The sequence below is a fragment of the Siphateles boraxobius genome, unplaced genomic scaffold, assembly GCF_051911475.1.
Source record: "Siphateles boraxobius isolate OS27281-9 unplaced genomic scaffold, OSU_SipBor_1 6, whole genome shotgun sequence".
Lineage (NCBI taxonomy): Eukaryota > Metazoa > Chordata > Actinopteri > Cypriniformes > Leuciscidae > Siphateles > Siphateles boraxobius.
Window position 1 is genome coordinate 12,063,168 of NW_027509186.1, and position 26,497 is coordinate 12,089,664.

The 26,497-nt window shown below is 39.3% G+C and overlaps 1 protein-coding gene across 1 annotated transcript; it reads right to left on the minus strand.

The window, feature by feature from the left end:
• Window positions 1–454: 454 nt before the first annotated feature.
• Window positions 455–25,140, minus strand: LOC143715889 (capZ-interacting protein). Its single transcript, XM_077207746.1, has 6 exons — window positions 24,594–25,140; window positions 13,937–14,020; window positions 13,648–13,722; window positions 12,495–12,563; window positions 10,398–10,601; window positions 455–2,045 (listed from the first exon to the last, which is right to left on the minus strand). The coding sequence occupies exons 1-6, from the start codon at window positions 24,597–24,599 to the stop codon at window positions 1,614–1,616; spliced, it is 870 nt and encodes a 289-aa protein (XP_077063861.1). The 5' UTR covers window positions 24,600–25,140; the 3' UTR covers window positions 455–1,613.
• Window positions 25,141–26,497: the final 1,357 nt, after the last annotated feature.

The window sequence follows — 26,497 nt, forward strand, 5'->3', positions numbered from 1 at the left end:
TCCCATAATCTTCAAAAAAATACCTTCCTTTTGTGTTCAGCAAAATTCATACAGGTTTGGCACAACTTGATGACATGTTTAGTTTTGGGTGAATATCCCTATAAGTCCAAATTAATTTGAACTCATTCAAATACACCATGGCAAGACATCAAACCAAAGTTAATCCATTGGTTTTCACTTGTCTTGTGCCCAATCAATCACAATTGCCATTGTGATATGTAATATTTCAATGGAAAATCTATTGATATTTAAGAGATTTTTTGAGATTTTTAACTTTCATTGTATTGAAAAAAGCCATTCTGCAAAATAACTCTTGAAAAAAAGTTGTCAATGGGGTGAGTAAATGACAACTTTAAAGAACTATGAAAAAAGAGCAAATATAATTGTTCAAGATTAACAATTACAAACCGTTCACGCTAAATTACAGCTGTATGTAATAAAGGAAAGCATCTAGTAAGCGTAAATAAAGCTCTTTATTCAGTCTTATACGGATAATAAAAGGTAATTGCAGTACAGTAGCGTTGCAGTCACAGTGATACATCTCAGGCTTTTTCATTTAAAAATACAATATTTTTTGCATAGCAATGGAGACTGCAGGTAAATTTGGCTTTTGCAATATCTCTGCCACTATTTTGTTTGCATTTAGCTCGTTTACCATGCTCGCAAGATTTAACAATAAAGAAAAGTTCAATAACCATTGGCTTCTGATTTTTCAACTTCCATTACACATAAACCTCCATAAACCCTCAAGCCAAACCAATGTCGGCGAACCCAAACACTCAAAATGATTGACAGGTACAGTACGTTTCTGACTGGTTAGTTTTCTTACTGTCCAAAAAAGTGCAGGCCGGCCCTGTTTTTTGCTATTTACAGAGCCTGGGCCTGTCACAGAGGCATGTGAGATATTTTAAAACACTTATTTCAGTCCTAATCTAAATAACATGATCATTCATATAGGGTAAAGGCTCGAAAAGTGCTTTCAAAATGGAGAATGCTCTCCAAAGCTGAAAGTGTTCTCATTATCTGAACAACAAATAAGAATCCAACACAAGTTGAATCCAACACAAAGCATAAGAAAGCAATAAAATCGAGGCATATGAGTAACCCTAGAGTATAAATAGAAACTCAAATCCAATCCGACCTCTTGAGAAAACATAATTATTTTCCATTTTGGGACAAATTCGTATGAATAATACAATGTAATTTGTACGAAAACACGTTTTAGAAAAAAGTAAGCATGAAGGTCCATCCTTAAACCGATAACCCACAGTGAGGCGTAAACAGATCATACGAAAACGTACAAATGAGACTGTACAAATTCACCGCCAACTCGCCAAAAGGTAAAATGCCATGAGGATGAATTGATAACATCTAACCTTTTGTGTGAAATTTACTTTAGCAATATTAAGTCCCCAAATCCACAATCCTAAGGGAGAAGAATTCAGTCCTGGCATTCAGACAGACAGAGTCCCTCTTCCTCCATCCTGGAGTCTGTTTTTTAGAAACTCTGTTAATTCGTCTGTCGTCTGGAATAAACGTCCCACAATTCGAGTTGCCAAAGCAATGCTTATCTTGCAAAATAATCCATTTTGATGAGCTTTGGCCTATTAGGTCTATTCTGAGTTATTCTGTGCATCCAGCACTTCCTTGTCCTCTTTGACTTCTGCCCTGTCCTCTTCTGTCTCTTCCTTCTCTTCCTCTTGGGCCCGTGTAAAGTCAGAAGGTTCAAATCCTCCCTCAGTTACTTCTTCCACTTTTCCTTTATGGGTTACTTCAGTCCACTCGTTGTCTTGGGATACATCTTGGGATACATCTGTCCTGTTTTTTTCCTGCTGTGGGTCATTGGTGGGTTGAGCAGAGTCTGTTTTATCTGCTGTATTCTCCCGCAAAGGCCCACCAATCAGTTCCCCTTCATCCCCATTCTGAAGTTGAGTATCTGGTTGAAACGGAGAGTCATATCCTTCATTCACTTTTGCCTCGTCACATGCTGACTTCCTGTGTAGCCTTGTGGGCAGCCGTCGCTTGAAAGACAGCCTAGCTCGACTCTGTGGAGTGAATACACAAAATCAGACTAGCCGAGTACAAGTTGATTCCATACACAAGTTTAATAAACTACAAACTGCAACTGTTGTTCCAAAACTTAGTCAGCTGCCATAGGACAGAACCTAATATATTAATCACTTTACATCGGCCGCAACTCCACGTGCCACACAAATAGCCCCAATTGATTCCAGCACTTTTGCATTAGCATATTGCTAAGCTAACAAAACAATACTCTGAAAGCATACAAATACACAAATATTGGGTGAAATGAAGGCTGTAACCAAGCATTTATGATTTACCAGGACTAAATGTATTGAGTCATTCATTGCAAAAATAAATGCGCATTAATATGACATTTAGACTGTGAGGTTTTCTGTGGTAATGGGCCTTAAAAATTGCACTAAACTATTTTTATCAATACTTTCAGTACTAAGTGAAATAAAAGCACATTTATTCTCACAATTGTTCTCTACCTATCTTCTTCACCTATCATTTGCAGACAGAGCTGTTGTGTTGCTCTACACTGACAGGACTCACATTGGATTATACTAGATTTGAAGGACATACAACAAAAACAGGATTTAGTAGATTTATGTTAAACCTGGACTCAGTGTACATTTACATTTATTCATTTAGCTGACGCTTTTATCCAAAGCGACTTACAATTGCTATATTTCAGAGGTCGCACGCCTCTGGAGCAACTTGGGGTTAAGTGTCTTGCTCAGGTGTCTCACAGTGGATTCAAACTCAGATCCCTCACACCAAAGGCATGTGTCTTATCCACTGCGCCATCACCACCACAGAGTAACCATTGACAACCTACAGTAAACTATGTATAATGAAATCCTAGCATACTGGACAGAGCAGTGAACACTACATCAGGGGTGTTTCTAGACATAAGCAAACTGAATCATAAACAAATTCAGGCCTTTTTGCAAACCTGTCGGTCAGCTATGATTAACAGAGAGATTTATTTGCAAATCTGGCATAATTCTTTCTGATTCAGAAAACAGGCACAACATGATTGCTGAAACATAAGGGATATACAGTATATACGATATACGGTATTTCCACATTTCTGAATGTTCAAAATGTTAAGTTTTTTCTTGTTTTGGCGAATTTAAGGGAACATTCCATTTTAGAATTTTGCAAACATTATTGAGACGTTATTTTTTAATGTTCTATGAACGTTCTGAAAAAGTAACATTTAAAAAATAATACTAAAACTAAACTAAAACTAAAACGTTTCAGTTTTATTTAATGAAAAATTTATGAAAATAGATTTTAATAAAAGATTTTATGCTAACGTCTGAGAACATTGTTAAAGACCAGATAACTTTGAACAAGCATTTTATCAACGTTACTGAAATAATAATAGTTTATAATTGAAAGAACCTTGACAACGTTAGCCAAAGTCCTGAGAATGTTCCCTGTTAGTTGGAATACTGCCTGTTTCACATTAAGGGTCGCTGTGATTTTGCCAAGTAAGACATGTTTTGTTGATCCTGGAATGAAAATGTAATCATAACCCTACCCCTAACCCTAAATCTAACCCTATCCATAACTTCTCCCTAAAATCAAAGTGAAATTATATGTGAATGACACTGATGTAGAAGCACATAACCTGGTTGTAAGCCTAAACTTGACATAAACTGTAAACTTGTCCCTCAAATCTGATTGGTTGATTGGAATGTTGTTCCAGGATAAACAAAAATGTTGATCCAGGAACATGTTGTACTTAGTGAAATCAAGATCAGTACATGATGCAGTATGAAATAAGCAATGATAAATATTTCAGAATGTCAAAGAAAAGTTTAAATTCGTACCGGTAGTTGATATTACAACCAATTTTTTTGTCACACTGAAATTGTAAGGTTAAGTTGAGGCCAAATGCATTGTGGGATATAGTTTTCAATGCATAACCATACAGCATAGTTCAGGAGCTAAATACTCCTTTAACAGAGTACAAACGACACCTATCATGACTTGCTTCTCTTGTGAATACTCTTATGAGAGGTAGCCTACAGATGGTGAGATGCAGAAATGACCTGATTGGATTACAGCTCTAAAACCCTGTTATGTCCTCGCGCAGTGCATGGACTGTCTCTATTGGCTTACTCAGAGCTTAAGCACACGGTACTTGCTGCAAGGGAAGGGACGTGCACCTTCATGCTGATATCATCAGATCTCGTTCTGCACACATCACAGATTCTCAAGAAAAAGCAAGCGCTGAACTTTCAAGAGATCAGGTTTTGCCATTACATTAGTTTGCAACAAATACAGGTTTTCAATGACCAGTTATACTTAATTTAATCCCCCACTGTCATAAACTGTATTATGTGATTACAGCCTTGCAAAGTACCAGTTATTATTTACTGATGCTATCCTAATCTGATGCTATCCTAGCGTGTTTGTTATTCATATACTTATATATTTAAATATTGATGGGGAAAAAATTAGATGGGAGTAAAACTTTCAGTTTTATTGCAAAAATACAAGGTAGTATTGTGTTCCCCCATAAAAATTTGCAATCTCTCGCAAAAGTATTGCGTTACCCCAAGAAAAATGTTATTCTCTTGCAAAAGTATTTTGTTCCCCAATGAACCTACCTTTGCGTTCTCTCACAAAAGTTTTGCGTTTCCCCATGAAACAAACGTGTTTTTTGAGTTCCCCCATGAAACTTAACATTATCTCCAAAAGTATTGCGTTTTCCCATGAAACTTTGCGTTTTCTCTCAAAAGTAATACATTACCCAAAGAAAATTTGAATTCTCTTGCAAAAGTATTGAATTACCTCAAGAAAATGTGTATTCTCTCGCAAAAGTATTGCGTTCCCCCATGAAACTTTGTTATTTCTCAAAAGTATTGCGTTCCCCCATAAAACTTTGCGTTCTCTTGCAAAAGTATTGAATTACCTCAAGAAAATGTGTATTCTCTCGCAAAAGTATTGCGTTCCCCCCATGAAACGTCTCAGGTTACGACTGTAACCTATGTTCCCTGAGAACAGGGAACGAGACAATACGTCAACGACGCTATGGGGGAACGCCTCAGGCGTGACAGGTGTCTGAAATCACTATCAAATCACGTCAATCATATTGACCGGCGACAGCCCGTGAATCATTAGCGTGAATGATTAACGTGCGACCTGGAAGTATAAAGGGGCGCCTTGCAAACATGACAAATCACCTTATCGTCTGAAGGGACTGTACGGTAGGCAAGCCCCGCGGCATGGCAGGGAGACGTATTGTCTCGTTCCCTGTTCTCAGGGAACATAGGTTACAGTCGTAACCTGAGACGTTCCCTTTCGAAGGGAACTCAACAATACGTCAACGACGCTATGGGGAACGATATACCAACGCCGCCATGCTAAGGGGAGTGCATGCCAAGTGGCAGTGACAACTGTCAGAACCAGCAACTTCAAATGAAACGCTAGAACCACTCACCCTCAGGTCACACTGGGCTGTCAGTGACAGCATTCCCTACGGTCATAGCCCAAGCTACAGCCTCACAGAAAAAACCTTCATAAACATGGTTAAATGAAAGGTCTACCTGGGCCGGCTCCGGGCCTGGAACCTCAGCTTCCAATTAGAAGGGGTCCCTTCTAGGGAATGTGGCTAGGGAACCCAAGGGAACCCCAGCCAGTCACTATTCAGGGGAACGTACTCACCCCGAAATGCCACCAGGACGGCCTGACCTGGCGCCAGTACATAGACACTTAGTCTGGCCAAATCCTGTCTGTCTGAAGACAGAGCCTCTGGACAAATGCCTTAAGTAAGGCATCCAACCCGAGGGACTGCGAAGCTGGCAGTGAACCACTCTGCCCGGATCTCAGAGACGGGATATCCCGGAGAGTATGACTCAGCATAGTGCTTTCCGACCCTTGCTAGCGAGGGGAGTTTCTCTACTCGATCCACGGATCAACCCAGTGTCTGTGTTTCAAAACACTGAGGAGGCCTGTGAAGGCCTAAGGGCTGATCTAACTGGGAGGCCTCACGAGAGGCCTACGACCGTCTGACCAGACTCAGGAAGCCGCATGCTCAAAGAGACCCTCATGAGGGGAGCACACGGTCTGCCTGATAGGCAAACCAGGCTGTAGGCAGAAAAGGTTTCGGGAGGGAACCTTTAGCAGAGAATGAACACTTTAGCGAGCCAGGGCGCAAGCTCGCCTTCAGCAGCTGCCTATTAAGGCTAGCTGAAACTGATAGCAAGAGACCACTAGCTTCATAAACCCAGCACCACTAGGGAGCGTTACAGGGAGGCCCGGAGAGGCCTACTACCTGATCACTTAGGGAGGCACGTGAGGCCTACTACCTGATAACCACAGTACGTGGGAACTCACCTTCAGGGAGGCCCGGTGAGGCCTGCTACCTTACAACCACGGTATGTGGGGAGCTCATCTTCAGGGAGGCCTGGTGAGGCCTACCACCTGGTCACCACTATCTGTGGGAACTCACTGGTAGCTTTGAGCCCTGAGTCCGGGTGAAAGTATAAGGTGGCCTGCTAAGGCCAGCCAGCTGGGGACTCGCCTATCAGGGAGGCCTGGTCGGGCCTACTAGCTAATAGCAAGTCATATTCTGCCATAAAGTACACTGTTGGAAACCATACTACACAGCATAATTCACTAATGGGCTTCCAGTAGCGCTATAAGGTATGTCCCACAATGTTGGGACTCACCTCCGAGGAGGCCAGTTTAAGGCCTACTACCCATCAGTGAGTCAACTGCCCGAACCACCAAGGCCAACCACGTAAAGTGAGCTGGCCTACAGTGCCCTCTGGGGGGCTGTCCAATCAAGGAGGCCTGCTGAGGCCTACTACCTAATGGCGCCTACAGCATCCTGGTGCCTAATCACATTGCCCATGGCAGTGTACTCCGCAAGAAAGCTAGTACCCTTAAAACAAGGGGAGTACAACATACGCCACTCTGCCTCAACGGAGGCCCCAGTTAGTCAGGGGCCTACCATCTATGCATGGGCGTCAGCTCAGGGCAATGCTCTGGCTTCAGGGGAGCGTACTTCGACCAAAAAAGAAGTGAAGCTTACTTCATACTCGACCCGAGCCATAGTGGTGCGAGGTGGGATAAAACAGAACTGGGAGTGAAGTACTCAGACCTACCCTGTATCACAGGGGAATACTCACACCTCACCCTGAGGTTATCAGGGTGCGGGCCTGCCAGCGGCTCTAGTGGTGACAGAAATGTATCTGTGCCCAACCTAGGGGAGTGGGGCTTGAATGAAAGCCAACCACCTACAACCTAGCGCTCGAGCAGTAGCTCAGCGAGGTGAGTGAAGCCTAAACTGGCGGCCTAAATCCATAGGCCAGTTCTGCATGGCAGGGTCGGGCAGGAAACCCAGTCTTCTTCGTGAAGCGAAAGACGGCCTAACCCTGCTCAATAAAGACATATATACCACGGAGGCCTGTTTGAGGCCTACCATGTCCTTACAAACCATCCTCAGCACCACGCTGCATTACTCTAGTCACCCCAGAATGCAGAGAAGGGGGCGGGCCTTGGCCTAACGACTCCCACGGGAGGAGGCTGTTTATACAGGGATGCTATAAACCAACATTCACACAGTGAAGGGTCAGAGGAAGAAATGCTAAAATTTTTAGCAGAGCGCCTCTATTATCCCTGGCCGAGCCTAGGCCAGCTACAGAGGCGGCCCTGGTGAGGGCCAGCCTGCAAGCATAGATCAATCTGAGGGCTCGGAGGAGCCACAGCCTTACTAAAGAATATAGTCTGTATTATTCCATACAAAGGGCTGCAGAATCGCTCAGCCTAATGAAACCCAAACAGAGCTCAAGGGGCGAAATACTCAGGAAGAAGTCAACGGACCCGTGGGCCGGATATAAGATCTATCTGAAGCTCTAGCGTCAGTCAACACTCTAAGTAAAAATTTCTAAGAGAGAGACCAACTACTCTACCCTGAGGTGGCTAACAGCCCGAAGGCTAACATAGTTATCGTTCTGGCCACCTAACGGGGAACTTCAGGGCCCTAATGATCCAGGAAACTTCTCTTACCTTATTACCTTGACATGACCCCATAGCTCTATACAGGGAACGAGGTCTGTAGAGAGATACATCTCGGAATTTTAATTCACAAAAAATTAAAATTACTCTTAAAAGACCAGTCAGCTCACCTGCGGCGTGCGGAGTGAAGACTCGCCAGATAGTTCTTTATGACCCTGGGGTCCACCACTTTACATGCCTGAAAGAGGCGTTTCTACTAGCCAAGCCTAGGCGGGCCATTGGAACATCGTTCTTATCATAGGCCCAGCCCCAGGCCTGATGTAATGAACGTCTGGGGAGTCAGAAGAGAGGAGAGGGCTGGATTTCTTTTTAATGAAGCCCTCCGGGGAGATTATCCATCAGCGACACTGTGTGCGCTTGTGTTGGATAACCTCCCTCAGATCCCTCTTCTTGCGGGAGTCACGCCTCTCCTGCGCCCTGTTCCTCCACGGAGGGGGCGCACGAGAGGCGACACTGGCTCTCTGGCCCTGTCTACGGTCCTCGGACCGTGAAGGGCCAGGCCCTCCCGCCTGCCTGGGTGTGGAACCGGATCTCAGCGGTATGCAGGATCCTGCAGCAGGTCGGCCTGATATGCCTGCAGCACCGCCATAGTGTGCAGGGAAGCACCAGCCTGAACCGCTGTCGTGTATGCTCTGCCATTCAAGCGTGCTGTTGACTTTAGCGGTTTGGATGGCAGGGTTGGAGCTCTCAGTGTCGACGCCTGCCCAGACACGAGATAGTTCGCAAACGACTCGTCAAATGGGCGGCATCGACACATACCCATGCTCTGCGATCCCCTCAACATCAGCGAAATTAACCCGCTGATGTCGGTGAATACGGGCAGAGCATGGGCTCTTCCATGCCCTCTCGATCTACGTGTGAAGATCAGGAAGGAATGGAAGGCTCACCTGAGCTGGTGTGTATGACAGGGGAGAAACCGATCGCCATTTTTTTTTTAGCCTACCGCGAGCGGTCTCTCCTCTAGCGCGTCGCCATGGCAGCTACAGCCTGTTGGCGGCGCGCTCCACAACATCCACCAGGTCTGCATACACGGGGCAGGGTGGCTGAGAGGGTTCAGGATCTACCTGATTATAAACCTCCTCAGCCATCTCCTGCTCGTCCTGAAGAGCAGCAACTGCAGGAAACCATTGGTGTCTGCAGTTCGCCCTCGTCAGCCGTCGAATCATTTGAGAGGTTTACAGGACTCTCAAGATGATCGAAGAGCTCTATCTGGAAGCCCATGATGCAAGTCGCCGCTCTGCCTCGGCACGAGCGGGACCACGCGGACCAGACGTTGAACCCCCTTCACTCGAGAAGAGGGCCAGACGAGAGCGGAGCGTTTTAAGAGAAAAACGCTCACAGTTCACACAGAGGATTCCCTCGAGAACCTCTCGTGCGCGCTCTTCTCCCAGGCAGGAAAAAACACACTCGTGTGCTGTACATTTCATTTTCTTACCGTTTCATTGAGTAGCGTTTTCAAACAGACAGTCCCTGAAGACGATGAGATGATTTGTCATGTTTGCAAGGCGCCCCTTTATACTTCCAGGTCGCACGTTAATCATTCACGCTAATGATTCACGGGCTGTCGCCGGTCAATATGATTGACGTGATTTGATAGTGATTTCAGACACCTGTCACGCCTGAGGCGTTCCCCCATAGCGTCGTTGACGTATTGTTGAGTTCCCTTCGAAAGGGAACTTTACGTTTTCTCTCAAAAGTATTGCGTTTCCCATAAAAATTTGCGTTCTCTCGCAAAAGTATTGAATTACCTCAAGAAAATGTGTATTCTCTCGCAAAAGTATTGCGTTCCCCCATGAAACTTTGTTATATCTCAAAAGTATTGCGTTCCCCCATAAAACTTTGCGTTCTCTTGCAAAAGTATTGAATTACCTCAAGAAAATGTGTATTCTCTCGCAAAAGTATTGCGTTCCCCCCATGAAACTTTACGTTTTCTCTCAAAAGTATTGCATTTCCCATAAAAATTTGCGTTCTCTCGCAAAAGTATTACGTTACCGCAAGAAAAATTGTATTCTCTCAAAAAGCATTGCTTTACCCGGTGAAACTTTGCATTTTCCTCCCATCTTATTATTATTATTATTATTATTATTATTATTATGTTGCCATCACTGTGTCCCTTTAGGGGCACCGTACATTTCCACTGTTCTGAAGAATTTGTATCAGCCATGTTTTAAGTAGTGTAAATATTTTGTACTGAATGTAAGTGAATGTCACTTCTTTATCTGAACCAAATCTTCATTCTGAAAGACAGGTTTGTGTCACATTGTAGGTAAGTTCCCAAACCATTTCAAATGTATTTTGTTGCATTTGAAAGTGACATTAAGCTAGGTGACCTTGTTGATGCTGGGCAGCGGAGTGCCCTCGACAGGCTGCTCGAAGCTAACCGGCGCCTCGTCTTCACAGGACAGATGAATGGGCTGCAGGGTGGAGCTCACGGAGCGGCTGGGACTGACGGGACAGGGCGAAGTGGGTGGCTCTTTAGACTCGACACTTTTGGGTGGGGAGAGCAGGACAGTCGGAGGGAGAGAAAGATTGGCCTGAAAGAGAGAAGAAAGTGTGTTTAAAGCTCCTGCAAAAGCCAGTGGTCAACTGATATGGGCTTTTAAAAGGTCAATATATAGAGAGTAGAGGATGATAGAATGCAGATATAAACATAATGCAACTTACTGATGATAAGACAACATAAAATTGTAGGAATTATATGAAGAATTACCTTACTTATTAATTATGTTTGGTGGCTCAGAGAACAGTGTGTTGCTAAAGACATAGTGTATAAGAAACTGATGTGGTCAAGGCATGATTATATTCGTTAACTAAAACTTAAACCAGAATACAAACAAACGTTAACTGAAATAAAATATATATGGTGAAAAAAAGGTTATTTATTGAATATATATAAATTCACTAGGGTATATTTATATTTTTAAAGAATATTTTTTATTAATCAAATACACAAAAATCAAAGAAATGAATATCAGTGCGACAGTGTCAGTAGAATTTGCGCGGACACTTAAACATTTTATAAAAAAAAATTATAAATGGCGATTAAAAGACATTCTTCAGACCATTAATAATATTATCTAAGTTTTTCAAATAATCTTCTTGACCACACACACAGATACTGTCTTACCCATGTTTGACCTCTTTCATAGGCTACTGGACTAGTTTATATTCCACCGGTGCTGCCTAAGATAAATCAGAATAATCTCAACAAACTAGAAACCCGACAAATTATCTAACTCCTAACGTTCAGGTGATTTAGGCTATTATCCTGAAGTGAAATGGATATATTGCACTAATTAACATCAACTTAAAACACCACAAAAGAAGGCTTGATTGAGCTCTTCTTGCACTGTAAAATAAAAGAGCCTTATCCGAAATGAATATCTCCTACCTGTGCAGGAGAGAACAGGAAGAGAGAGAAACGGCAACCCTTTTGTCCCATGACTGGCTGATGGCTGCTATAGTGGAGTCTAGCTCAGCACTCACTGCACTGGATAAGCCCTTATCTCATTACATTCCTTGTCTGAGCCAATTGGAGGAGACGTTGCGGACCCGTCCCTTTCATGAGCAGATGTATTCCACAGACCAATGACAGGTCAAACTAACTAAACACCTCTCAGAGAGATGCTGTGTGGGGTTTAGGTGCGGGTATTAGCCTTGCAGTCGCACAGTTTAAACTCTAGGAGGCAGAAGAGTTGCATAAAAACCTTGGCTTTGTTTGCAATAATGAAAACGTCACGATATACACTGTATACCACCTACGAGTCTTAAGAAAATGTGTGCAAGGGTGTCCAGTTTTCACATTTTGGCAGTTTAATAAAATAATGATTTAAGGAAGATGATACATTTGTTTAATTATATATTACGTCAAAGTAGAAAAATGGCATTTGCATTCTATGTATAGTATGCATATTATATCTGGATATTAGCTTCATAAATGTAACAGCAGGATAGACACAATTTGGTATTTTGGTGTTAAAGTTAGACAACAAATTGGCCTTTTACACAAAAAAGGGTACACTTTATTTCGATAGTTCACTTCAGATTCGACTAACTATAACTTTGCTACTACATGTTAGTTTAGATAGTGGACTATCGAAATAAAGTGTTACCAAAGAAATGATGTGAAAAGACTCCCATTAATGCTGCATATGCACCTAAAATACACTGAAAAGGCAAACAATTCCCAGCATACATACAGGATGCTTTAAACAATATAATCAAGCAAATTGCTTTAAGATGCAACAGATTTCCTGTTTCCTGTATGAAAGATGACTTCGGAAATGATACGTGAAATTGATAAGTGCCTAAAAATGCTGCTGGGATGGCATCTTTCAAATGCAAATCATAAACTTGTGCTGAAAATAATCTTGAACCTGAAACCTGAAAAGATCTTGTATGAAATGGATAACAGGCAGAGATCTCACCTGCAGTTTTTCTATGAGGGGTGAACTCTTTAACTTCATCTTGGGAGGATGAGGAGAGTTAAACGACTTCTGTACCAGAAAAATCAGTTATTTAAAAGACATGTTGAATGAGACCATTTTATATTCACTATAAACTGGCAAAAAGCTAGAGTATAAGAAGTGTTTTAACATTGATCAATTACCAAGAGGCCGTTTACAAGGCACCGTTTTCAACTAAAAACAGAAACTATTTAATGTGTTTTGGCCGTTCATTTACACGACAATTGCATTTTGGGGGCCTGAATACACAAACTTTTGAAAACTGGTAACAAAGTGCAAGTTTTCGAAACAATACCATTATCACCTCTTTGTAAACTATAAATATGCAATTTGTGAAAACGGTAACGTCATGCGCATACGCATTACTTGTTCAGTCTAAAGGTGAGCAGTGTTTCTTTACAAAGTGACATCGCCAACTACTGGCCTGGCAGCAGAATGCAGCGTTTATAAGTGCTTTTCCAGATCCGCTTGAGTGGGGATCGTGAATGCAAAAACACAAGGAAAAACTTTCCCTTTTTTACTACATCATTTTTGTGTAATTGTACCCTAATATCTAACACAGTAAACTTACATTTACATGACAATGATGTACTAAAGACGGAAACGTTTTTCCTTTGCTTTTTTGAAAATTTTGCATACAGTTGACAACGTTGTCAAAATGATCCTCGTTCACACGGATCCGTGAAAAAGACTAAAAACTCATACTCATGTATTATTCAAACCAGGCCGGTAGATGGCGATGACGTAATACACATGCGCATGACGCACATTTTTGTAGTTTACAAGGAGACGATAACGGTAATGTTTTCAAAAACTTGCAATTTGAAACCCGTTTTCAAAAGTTTGGGTTTTCATGGCCTCAGAACGCAACTTTCGTGTAAATGAACGACCAAAAAGGCATAAAAAGTTTTCCGTTTTTACTTGAAAATTCTGTCATGTAAACAGCCCATTAAAACTGAAGTTCTGTTCTGTATTAATAATTGAACATTTTACTGAGAAAAAAATCAACTATATTTATCTATAACTCATATACTGCTAGTCTGGCATGAAAAAAAATCACTAGTTTATTTTTACTTTCCTGAGTGTCGATATGTCAGTAAAGTTACATGCGCACCTTTTCTAGTTCATGTTCTTCATCTTTTTGGTTGTTTATCACCAGAGAACATGGGGGTCTCCTCATAGATTTCACCTGCAATTCAGTAACATAAGCTATATAATACATGATCACTGCTTGAAAGTCTTGATTATGACATTTCAGTGGCAAACATTGTTGTTTTTGAACCTTTCCTCAATGTTTATTTCGCCAAAACTTTGCATTATGAACATATGAATAAAAACAAATATAATTTTGTTTAGGAACAACCAATAAGAGACCAACAGAAAGACGTCAGATGTCCCACTACCTCCATGTTTCCTGGCATTGGCAGTGCGTGACCTTTGAGTCTTCCAGCCAGCTGAGCCACTGACGGCTTGACGGCAGCGTCCTCCTGCAAACAGAGAAGCAGAGCGTTTGCTGGATGTTCTTCTCTGATGTGGTTTCCTGATCTCACTTTATTGGACCCACAGGGCCTGTAGTGAAGCTCAGACCACCAAACACGGGCGATGAAGCTTGCGGGGGGAAGCACACACCCTACTTTCTCATTTTACACATGGCTCCATTACATAAGACAAGTATGATGCAACAATGGCCTCCAAATTCAGCATGTGCTTGTTTTTACTAGACATGTTTTCTTACTTAACAGCAACTGGAAAATGAAAGGCCTTTCAAGGGTAAGAAATGGTGACAGCAGAAGCACAGCGATGTTTGACGGAAAACACATTACCGCTGTATTTCTGCAGTGTGTATTCAGTATAGTATCTGAAAGCACAATTAGCAGTGATTTCTATTATTTAATCAGATTATTCTCAACATTTAACCAGACTCATTTTTAATCAGAGGTTTGAGAATCCAAATGTGAGAAATATAGACAACATGATGTGAAACTGTGATATAGTCACAAATTGGCATATACAAAGATATAAAGCCACAATTATGAGGGAAAACATGATACAACTATGAGATATAAAGTTGCTAATGTGAGATTTACAGTCATAATTAGGAGATATACATTTGTAAATGTGAGATAATTGTGAGATATAAAGTAATAATTAGGACATATACATTTGTAATTGTGAGATAATTGTGAGAGATAAAGTCATAATTATCAGATAAACATTTGTAATTGTGAGATATAAAGTCATGATTCTGTCATGCAATTATGAGAAAAGTCGCAATTGTGAGATATAAAGTTGCAATTATCAGGCATAAAACACCCTGATCACTCCCATGAGATTTATTGCAATCATTAAACATTCTATTTATTATTTCGGATTCACCAATTTCTTCTTATTTTCTAACATAAGAATGAATTTTGCATTCCCAAAAAATCTTCTTAAGAATGTTCTTTTCTTTTTTTTTAAGACAAAACATAAAGTCACAATTTGGAGAGCTACATTTTTAATTGACAGAAATAAAGTTGCAATACAGAGAAAGAAACGTTGCAATTGTGAAATATAAAGTTGCAATTTTTATTTTAGGTGGAAACATCTATACATAATTTCTCCGTATATGAAAAATCCACGAATAACCACTGTTATCCGTTAACCACTACATATCGCTTTTGGTCATGTTTATGTTTACACTGCATACTGTTATATACTTTTTTTAATACATTGTATATACTTTGTAATATGCAGTAGTATTGCATTCTTGCATTGCATCAAAGAACAAATACGGTTTAGTTTATCAGCAACACAGCTGACCAGCATCACACTTACAGCCTGGGGGAGTCTCTATCTTTCTCATCACGAGGAACATATCAGTGTTTCATCGAAAAATGAAGAACATTTTTCATAAAAGCCTTAGTCAGAGTATGCTTCAAAGCCTCATACACAAGTGTGAGCACTAGTTCTTCTAATTGCACACTTGTCTTTTTCTCTCAGTGTGTCTCTGCCAGGCTTTGCAAACATAAACGCGTCTCTCCCACAGCATTCTTCTCAAATCTCCCAAATATACACACATTCCACATTTTAATAACTCTTTATTTAATTAGCACATGTTGACCCCACTCACTTTGCTTCCTCCAGCTACAAAAACACACACTCTGACTAAATATCACACACTTTCTGAACATTAGTGCTTACACGCACAGAAAGAAGACGTGTTTCCCCCGATCCACTTCCCTCCATTTCCTGCAGTTCCTTTCCTTCACCCATGATAAGCAGAATTCCCCGGAGACCACCCTCGCCTTGACTCATTATTTTGGCGCCCATAATTGTTAACTCTTTCCTGTCCCTCGAAAACAAAGCCACTGTAAAAAAGGGTAAACTTCATAACGAGGAAAGAATTTGTTTGATGCTTTTTTCTTAACCCACCCATGTTAGTTTTAATGGAAACTTCAACTTATTTTCATCACGGAATACAAAAAATAAAAGATGTATTCAAAAGTATTAAAACAAAAAAAAAACAAATATCAAAAATATTAAAAGATAATTCAAACTTGGTCGCAATTGTCAGTTTATATCTCGCAATTCGGACTGTATAATTCACAATTGCAAGTTTGTTTGTTTTTTGAGAAAAAAGTCTCAAATTCTGAATTGCGAGATATAAACGCGCGATTGCAAGTTAGTTTCTGTGGTGGAAACAAGCATCCATATCTTGTTGTTTTTTTGTAAAAATTCAGAGTAAAAATAATTCTCTCATTTATTTGTATTTGTTTAAAAAAATATTATTATTATAATTAAATGAGATTTGTAGCATAAGGAATGTACATGAACTTATTATAGTCAAGTTGATTTTTGCCAAAACATTCAGTTCCAATTAAAAGAGTAAAATGTGTTGAACAAAAAAGACACACAAAGTATGAGCAGTAAATGAGTAAGCCGGAGATGATTTGAACCCTGTGTTTGGATAAGTCTGTAGGATGGGTGGGAATTATGGGCTCACTCTGGGAGTGGGAGTACAGAAAGCTCTATTTTAGGCTGTTGTGGCCTGAGAAATAAACCACGGACCGGCTCATGAGGGTCTGGGTCAGTGATCATCGAGCAAAACCGTGTCAGTGGAGAAAGATCTTGTGCAGTTTGTGGAATGAGAAGCACTGGGAATACACACTGTGTATTCATGAATACAATACTGTAACTTTAACGTATTGGACATTTTATGGAAACATTATGGAAACTTTTAGGCCTGCAGCTTTATTTGCTTATTAACATAACTCTATACAGAAAATTGACTAATTTCTGGCTTATAATACTGAGTGTTTTGTTTGTTTGTTTTTTAAATTATGAAATAATTTTAACCAATAATTAGATATTGAATGAGGATGAGTAAATGATTATACATTTTACATTTTTGGGTAAAGTATATAAATCATCTGGATTTAGCAAGATTAAAAAAAAAAAATTAAAAGGCGCCACCCATTCTTCTTTAGATTAGCATATTGATATCTGCCCTTATTAAAAACAAGTACAATTTCGCATTATGACACTTAATTAGGCATGTTAAATACAATTAAATGAAAATATTTATTTGAAAGCATAAATGTGCAAGTTAAAATGTATAATTAATTTGAATTTTTTAAAATATTTTGAGTGTTTTTAACCTACTTACATAAGTAGGACATGAGTTGTACATCTTTAAGTGTAGCCTACTGGGACTACAGGTAATACTTTATTTTGATGGTCCCTTTTGAACATGCTGTTGACTATAAGTAATGTTACACCTGTTTCTACTAACTCTCATTAGAGTATTAGTAGACTGGCTGTTTAATATCTGCTAACTCTTTATTGTGATGGTCCTCCAACAGACATTCTACTGACTATAAGTAACTTTTCAAGAACATGTCAACTTAATCTAACCCTAACCCTACCAGTCTACTAATACTCTACTAATACTCGAATAACAGTTAGTAGACATGTTGGTGCAAAGTTACGTATAGTCAACAGAATGTGTAAAAGGGACCATCAAAATATTAGCGACACATATATGTTCAACGAACATCCAGACGGCATTCACGTTGCTGAGAGCGACGTTTAGAAGAATATGTAAATATGTGATGCACGCTTTCCTCTCAATAACAAAATAAACACACATCAACCAAAAAAGCAGTTAGGAAAGCATCTGATCGTAGCGATAATAGTATGTTTGCACAAGCTTTGCAATTCACCGGCATCAGGTTGACAGATGAGGTCATTAAAATTACACTCTTATTATGATAGTTTGATTATAAAGTATATGTGAGGCTATAGACTGTATAGATCTGTCTGTAAGACTATAGTTTAAATGAATCGCTTTGCATGACACATTGGCATTACAGTACTGAATGGCTCTTTAATTATTATTCTGAACATTGTATAAGCATTCGTTTCACGTGTCACTGAACGGAAGAGAGGCTCTTGGATCTTCTCAGTTCTCGCGCATGCGTCGTGGCGCTCTCGTGAACTCACACCAGAGGCCAACACAGAAGAAAATGAATAGTTGAATAAAGTTGCTATTTTTGTTTTTCTTTTTGCGCACAAAAATATTCTCGTCGCTTGATAAATTTATGGTTGAGCCACTGTAGTCACTTGGACTATTTTAACGATGTCTTTAATAACTTTTCTTTTTCGGCAGATATCAATTACCTAGCAGCCTATGAAGGAGTGATCCAGCTCTCAGATTTCATCAAAAATATCTTAATTTGTGTCTCGAAGATGAACGAAAGTCTTACGGGGTTGGAACAACATGAGGGCGAGTAAATACTGACAGAATTTTTATTTTTGGGTGAACTATCCCTTTAATTTTTGTTAATGTTAAGTAATAAAAATACAGCCGTTCATTGTTTGTTCATGTTAGTTCACAGTGGGTTAACCAATGTTAACAAATACAAACTTTGATTTTAATAATGTTTTAGTAAATGTTGAAATTAATATTAATTAAGATTAATAAATGCTTTAGAAGTATTGTTCCTTCTAATGTCATGTTAACCACTAAGTGTCCCACAGGACTGCCCTACTTGAGCAGATGTTTCTCTGACTGGCAAAAAAAGCAACCAAATCACAATCAAAAGATGATCCAACAACCAGGGACAGCTGAAACTCCTGCTCCAGAGCACCAGACACAACATCGGTCATATCTCAGATTATCGTCTTCCTTTGGAAGGGCGTAAATTAGCGCAAGAGGATACCACAGAAAAAAAAATAAATTGCCTATGGTTTTGTGAAATACCCAGACAATGCATTACAATTTACACTATAAACAGTGACTTATCATGATTTATTACAGCAATAAACCACTACAGGCAATGGATTACAGTGATTTTTCCACTTTTTTCTCAATTTTTCCAGTGATTTTGTTTTTTTGTTTATCTAAAGGTAAAGGTTCCACTGAGATGAATGTAAATGCTAAATGGACACTTTCCAGGTTTGCCAGACCTGCTTGAAAAGTACCATGATAGACTATTTGACATACCATACTTATACCATGGTACCACAACAGTACTTTTTGTAAGTCTCTAAATCATGTGCTAGAAAATGTTACAGCTGACCTCATGGTACACTATGATGTCCTGCACAGTGGAGCGCTCTTAAAAAGAGTCTTTGTCGAAGAGTGAACACTATTAGTAGACACATGATGCAGATAATGGCATTTTCTTTAATTCATGCTTTCTGGACGCACACCTCAGAGAGTTCAGCCAAGGTTCAAACCCATTGGGGTCATGAGGATATACATTATATATGATGTAAAAGAAAAAAATATGGACCATATACACACAAAAAAACCTGAAGAAATGGTGTTTAAATGAGGTAAAGAGAATGGATTTTACATAATTAATTCATAAGTAATCTGGACTGATTCCCTCTGGTTGAGTGGTCTTGTGGGCTAAAACTCGAGTAATATGGTCATAATGTCTTAATACTATGAGAACAGACATGTAAGTCTACCTCTCAACCATTCCAGGAAAACATGAGTGTTTGAATTTTACATCATCGTAAGATCACACTTTTCCACTGCCTTTGCCGGCCTTTCAGGCACACAGCTTGTGTTTTTACAAAGGCTCTCTGTGTGTTACATCACTCAAAGCATTGGGATAAACAGCTACCACATCATGAGGCCTGACAGGAGGGAACATTACAGCAATGACAAGGTGTACAACAGGAATTAATACCAATGTTTGACAGCAAAGACAAGTTGTATAATACTAAAGATAAGCTGGACAGAATGTTTATTCTTTATTTATTAAATATCTACAGCTTCAACCCCGTTTTTTTCTATTCAAAGCTGAAGTTTTGTGCCCTTATTATGCTATTTAAAAGCTCCTTATTTAGTTTCAGAGGTCTCCTACAATAGTTTTACATGCATCCTGGGTCAAAAAAACACTTCTCATAATATACATTGGAGCATCACCTCTTTTCTTACAGTGCCTAAAACGGCTCGATGAAGGATTCGTTCTCTCTAAACCCCTCCCTTCTGAAAGCCTACTCTGCTCTGATTGGTCAGATGACCCAGTCTGTTGTGATTGGTTGACCGCTTACATCATGTGTCGGAAAACAAAACGCCCGTTACCATAACTGAATATCAGCTCTGTAACTTCCTCTTCCTTTGGATACACAGTGATACGAACAGTAACAATGATATCGGTTTTACCGTATTAATTACTCCTCATTCTTTTGAAGTGTTGCAAAGTGGATTTGTTTTCACAGCGCAGAACACAGTGTCTTCTAGACATGTCAACAACACAAACCAAACTCTTTCAGGCTTTAATGTGTTGATCACAAAGCTATTATATGACTTCACAAGATCGAACAGGTCATTGTCCTTTTGTGTTTCACTGAAGAGAGAAAGTCATACAGATTTGGAATGGCATGTGGAATAATAGGAGTAAATATTACAGACTGTAAAAATGATCGTAATTTAAACTGTAAAAGACTGCTACAGTAAAAACCTGTTACTTGGTTAACGGTAAGTTCACTTAATATAAACTGTGAAACACTGTAATAAATCTAATGGGTTTATTAACGTTATATCAGTTAATGAAATACACAATTTTTACTGTAAATTTAAGTTAAATCTGTAAAACCTAAAATGTTGCCACCATATTTTTTTACGGTAAAGTTCTGGCAACCACAGCTGATGGTTTTTTTTTTTTAGCATAAGAAAGCTTATTTTTTAATATACATTTTTTCATGAACTGTTTCTTTAAACTTCCATCCATCTATATTTGTAGCAAATAACAGGTGCTCTTATGATTAATTGCATTTGAGGCAGTGTACACTCTGTAACGGTGGCAGCTTCCAATAGCACTTGTAATATTGTTGGCTTACTAAATATTACTTAATATAACATATGGCCCATATATTTGGCAAACCCAGCCTACTTTATTACATCTTCAGTTACATTGTGTTCGCTTTCCTTCTTCCTCAACATGAAGATCCAACACACTCAAGCAGAGGGGACTCCCCGTTCTCTAAGCGTAATGGCATGTGGGATTTTCCTCATCTTTCTCACATGGTCTTGCATCCGCAGTGCTGTGACTCTGTGAAGCCCTTCTTTTCTCTTTAAATTCATCTACTAGCTTGTGTAGTTGTGCTTTGTAAAGAGCTTTCCCTCATGGAAATGAACCTGCCATGTGTTTCCTCTCTCAGTCATCCTTCACTCTCTCTCTTCCTCTCACTCATCAATGTAAACTTTCCAGGCATTGAAAATGAACACACTGAGGCTTTCATTGTACACTAGTAGCACAAAACAAAGGTTTGGACACCCCTTCTTGTTCATTATGACCAATTTCTACATTTTAGAATAATAGTAACAATGGAAGCACAGACAGAAGTATGGGAAGTCTGTAACCAAAATATGCATCTGTGATGTTTTTTAATCCTCTGATGCATGACTACAGAGGACAGAATCCCTCATGTTGTATCCAAACCATTATTAACTTTGACCCTTACCCATAATTCAACTGACTGTCCTTTTAGTCATTTTATTTTTAACAAATTCAATTCAACATGGCAATATTTAAATTCCAATAGGCAGACAACAATTTTAAACGGGCCATATAATGCGATTGCAAAAGTTCATTATTTTTTACCATGCTTTATTGTTAAAAAACGTATTTTTCACATACTGTACATTATTGCAGCACCTCTATTCCCAGTCTGCCTGAGAAACAGAAAGCCCCTCCTTCTGGAAAGCCCAGGGTGCTCTGATTGGCTAGCTGACCTAATGTGCAGTGATTGGCCAAAAACTCAAGCACGTGTCGTAAACGTAACGCTCCTTACCATAATTGAAAGCTTAAGATTCCAAGGCTTTTGTAAACACAAACAGTTAAAGTTTAATTTTAATGAAAACTACAGATTATACTTCTGCATTTTTATATCCCCGCCCAGGTACAGTCGGATCCACAGAGGGTTATTAACAGAACAGTGTTTGTAAGGGCAGATTTATCACTTAAATTTGTATCATACTTTATCTAATCTTTAAACAGCATTATGATGAAAGTGGAACACTATGGCAACAGCTTTATTACCTGAACACAGTGTTTTGCTTCGGGTGCAACTGACAGACCGGCAGATTTCTTCAGTTTTCCCCCTTTCCGTTTGACCTAAAACACTGTGTTCGTGGTCATCTAGTTTGAAATGTTGACTATAAACACAGATGTTTTTCAGATGTCCTGTTGCGCTGTTCTCTCTGCATTTACGACTCTTTGCAGTCTTTAGCCGCTGCCCACAACGCACTGGATCCTTCACTGGAAACCGAAAGTAACTCACTCCCGCTAAACGTTTACTCTTTGAATTCTTGCACCGGGAACAATTCAAGTCAATGCCATTATGACTAAAAGTTTGCTAAGAAGTATTTCCTACTTATGCAAGGTGGTATTTGACTCTAGTAAGTGTATCCATAGCAGACTGGTGGGAGTGGCCTTGGATGGTAACATGCCCAGTCCATTATGGGTGTTGAAGTTTTGCTATCTATTTAGCAAAAGGGAAGGAACAGCATTTTTTCTTTTTTCTCTAATAAAGTAGCACCAGGTTTTTTTTTTTAATCGCTTATACTGTATAGTATATGCAGCAAAGTTTAATTGATATCCCATTTTGTCAGCGGTTAAGTACCGTTTATAATGTCATCGGATTTACTGTATCAGCTCGAGCGTCAGTCAGATTCTGAAAGTGCGGATGACCAAGCCAATCGATTACAATCAACTTCACAAGCTTGACTTGAGCAGAAGATTTCACAGTGGTAAACAAACAGCGTCTCCACAACATGGTGGCAACACTGCAATTCACTGAAGCCTCGCATATTTCACATTATGTCGTAAACGTTTGCAGAAGTAATATCTGGACTTCGATCTATGCGTTTAATACCATGTTTAATGGAAACATGATGGAAGCCTGTTGTATTTAATTTTGCATGAGTGGTGTGTGAGTCACCAGCCAATAATAAGGTTTGTGTGAAACGCTCTAATCGACAAACATTGGCCTAAAAGCATGGTAATGAGAGAGAATCCAGAGCTTTAAACTCTGGACCTTCATGAATTATGGACCAAGCTATAGTTTTCTCTGATAAAATGTGCTCTGTTCTAATGATGTCTGATATCAGGGAAAAACCTGGCTTTCTGATATCCAAAAAGATCATTAAGAGCCTGAAGAAATGAAAACAATAGCCTATCTGTTAAGAGTATAGGAAACCGGCCTTTTCAATTGAAGAAAATGTTAAGTGGAGTTAGAAGTAGAAGTTAAGTGAAGAAAATTGTCAAACTAAAAAGGTTGCAGATGCCTAAATAATATAAAATACTTAATTCCTGTTTCCTACGCAAAACAATGAATTACGTGAATTATTAATCAATCACGGTAATAAACTTTGCATGTGTGGGTAGGTAAGCTACCACAAAAAAATATTTTGCAAAAAACACACCAAAGGTTCAAACCAAATCTACGCCCTTGCATTATGTAATCCTTAATATTCATGATAGGTTAAACATTATTGAAGAAGTTACTTGACATTTGTTGGCTGCTCTCTTTCTGTTCGCTCCATCTGTTTTTTTGTTTTTGTTTTTTTGACACAGTACAGGCAAATATGTTTAAGAAACTAATTCCAGTCCTATAACCAAAAGCCTTTAGATAGGTTTTTAGGATCATAATTAGAAACATTTTGATGGTAGTGCAGACATGTACTTTCTGTGGGAAAGCAGATACCTCCTCTTTTCACATCCCTTTTACCAGCCTTTTAAGATTAACTCCAAGAAAAGAGTTGAATGCTCTTTGATTACACTTGCAGAAGTAACAACCCGAGCGTCACACGCCGCGTGAGGAACTTTAATGCCTGAGGCTAAGAGGAAAATCAAAGCTCGTGCTTTTTCACACAGACAGAGCAAGATATTCTGCAGACGGCCCTTCCTTCCTCACTTTGTGGTAATATGTCTGAGCAGTCATTTTACCAGCACGTGTCTTTAGCCACTGTGGTCTAACTGAGATTTAAGGTTAAACACATTTTGGAGGACATCTGGGTCCAAATCAAAGGATTACAGTACCAGGGCTAACCTAAAGACACAAACCTTCTTTCATTTCCTATAAATATATATTTTTAGTTTCTTTAAAATAATAATAATAATAATAATAATACCAGGAGGGTGCCATCAGAGGGAGCTTTATAAATTTAAGCAGCAATCCTTAAACTGTCCATACTCTTAGTATTTAAATTAACAAACATTATTGCAACAAGGCTTGACAGGTCATTAAAGCACATTCATGCAGTTTGAAATGTCATAATAATACTATTACAGTATATAGGCTACTATTAGGCATATGATTATTAGATGATTATACGATGATTCATAATAGTGTTGTTAAATTAATGCCTAAATGTCAATACAAACACATGTGACAGACATTTGATTTAATTTCTTACTGTTATCAAACCAGCTGGATTCATACTACAAAACTAAGCTAGCCTACTAGTATTCATATTATGTCTTGCGCAGAAAACAACAATAAAAAAATTCAGGACCCAGGGACAAAAAGTAACAGATACATAAAACAAAATCATACCTCCATCCTCAAACACGTTTATCCGCGTTGATCTTCTGTATCCAAGCGGAGTGTGTGGAGATGCGTCTCTCTGTTCTCCAGTCTGACAGCTGCTTCACTTTCTGTTTCTTTAGTGAGCAACACCCAGATCTGCGAACACTTCGAAACGCAAACGACAAAGGAAGAGAAACTGCATGTTGTGGCGTCGAGAGCGCAAAAGCGCTGCGCAACTACGTCTGATAGCGATCGCCCAACTTTTCTCTGTCATATAAAACTGAAAGAGTCAATTGTTTTGAGTTATGACCAAATTTGACAAACGCACTGGCTGTGTACAAACCCTAGTGTCCTGTCTATCAGCCTAGTCAGTATTTTGGCCATTTGAACTTAGGTTTTAATATTGATGCATGAGCATCAGGCGCGTTGGACATCGGAATTGAGAGTTTTTAATTTGATGCATCTTATGCGCGATGTCTCATTAAAAAATAAGGTACTGTAAGAAAGATGGGAATAGAACTTCCAAATGCGAATAAAAAAGTAGGCCTATGATGTGGGTGTTTTTATTCGGTATAGGCTACGAATGCGCAACTACGATGCATTTGCCGAATAAACTTAAATGTGCCATAAAGACGTGCCTGTACTGACCAGTGGGGTTAGCAACTAAAACACCCCAATGTTTATTCCACATTCCATTAATGGCAAAATAAATCAGACTGACATATAACGTTTAGCCTACTGCCAGTCTAATTGGAAAGAGATGAGATAGCTACAAGTGTAGACCTAGATAATCAATAAAACCTGTAAGTTTATTGAATTGTCTAAGTTGCATGCAACGTTGCGATTCACAGCAAATTACTCTTAAGATTTGGTTGTTTTAATAATTTGGCCAGAAAAAAAGAAAAAAATAATAATGCAGTATTGCTGTTAGTGAAATATTTTATAAGAAACCCTTTAGCCAGTTTTGTGACCGTTCTTAAAGTCCCCCTGTAGTCAATAATTGTAGCTATCTCTTAAAAAAAATATTTGATCACTAAAATTAGGCTACATGTTAAAAAATTGAAATAAAAATGTTTAAAAAAATCTTTATGACTTAATAGCTTGAATGTATGGGAACTACGCCATCTTCTCATTTAGTTCGCAACACGTGCTATGAATATGCAAATTAGTCCCACCTCCACTCACTCACACCAGCTCAGAGATCCACTCGTTGACGATCACCAACTTGATTGGTTACAAGGTAGAATGTGACGTCAGAAACACCACCGATTTCAAAAGAGATTTTGAGACTGTCTTTGGTTTACAGCAGTTTTAAGGAGAAAATACTCAGCAATGGTGTTGACTTATGCATTTACACATGGTTTGTCTTAAAGCATATTAAAAACACCACATAGACATATAAACAACAACTTGATTTTCACCTCAGGGGAATTTTAAATATTTTATGATTTGGTCAGTTGGTTACAAATTTTTATGAATCAGTATGTCATTTGTACATTTTTAGTCATCATAATTTACATACAAGTCAGATTGTACAGGATCATATATTTATGGTGGGGCCAATGTATGCATGATATAGGCTTGAGGAAGACCTATAGGCCTATGTGTTTGTCTATGGGTTCCATGATGTCAGCCCAACATGAATTAGCCCCATGGTTTAAAATGTGGTATAGAACTGTTAATATGTCAATGAAAGGAAGTTGGCATGTTGGATGACAGCTAATATCATGTTTATTTCTTAAACACTACAGTTCTTCATCAGAGGGAGGAAGCATTTTACACAGAAGTGCAGTTCATATGTCAAGCATGTGACAGAGGAATGTGAAGAGTCTCTCTCTCTCTCTCTGTGTGTGTGTAACGTGTGTGTGTGTGTGTGAGAGAGAGAGAGAGAGAGAGAGAGAGAGAGAGAGAGAGAGAGAGAGAGAGAGAGA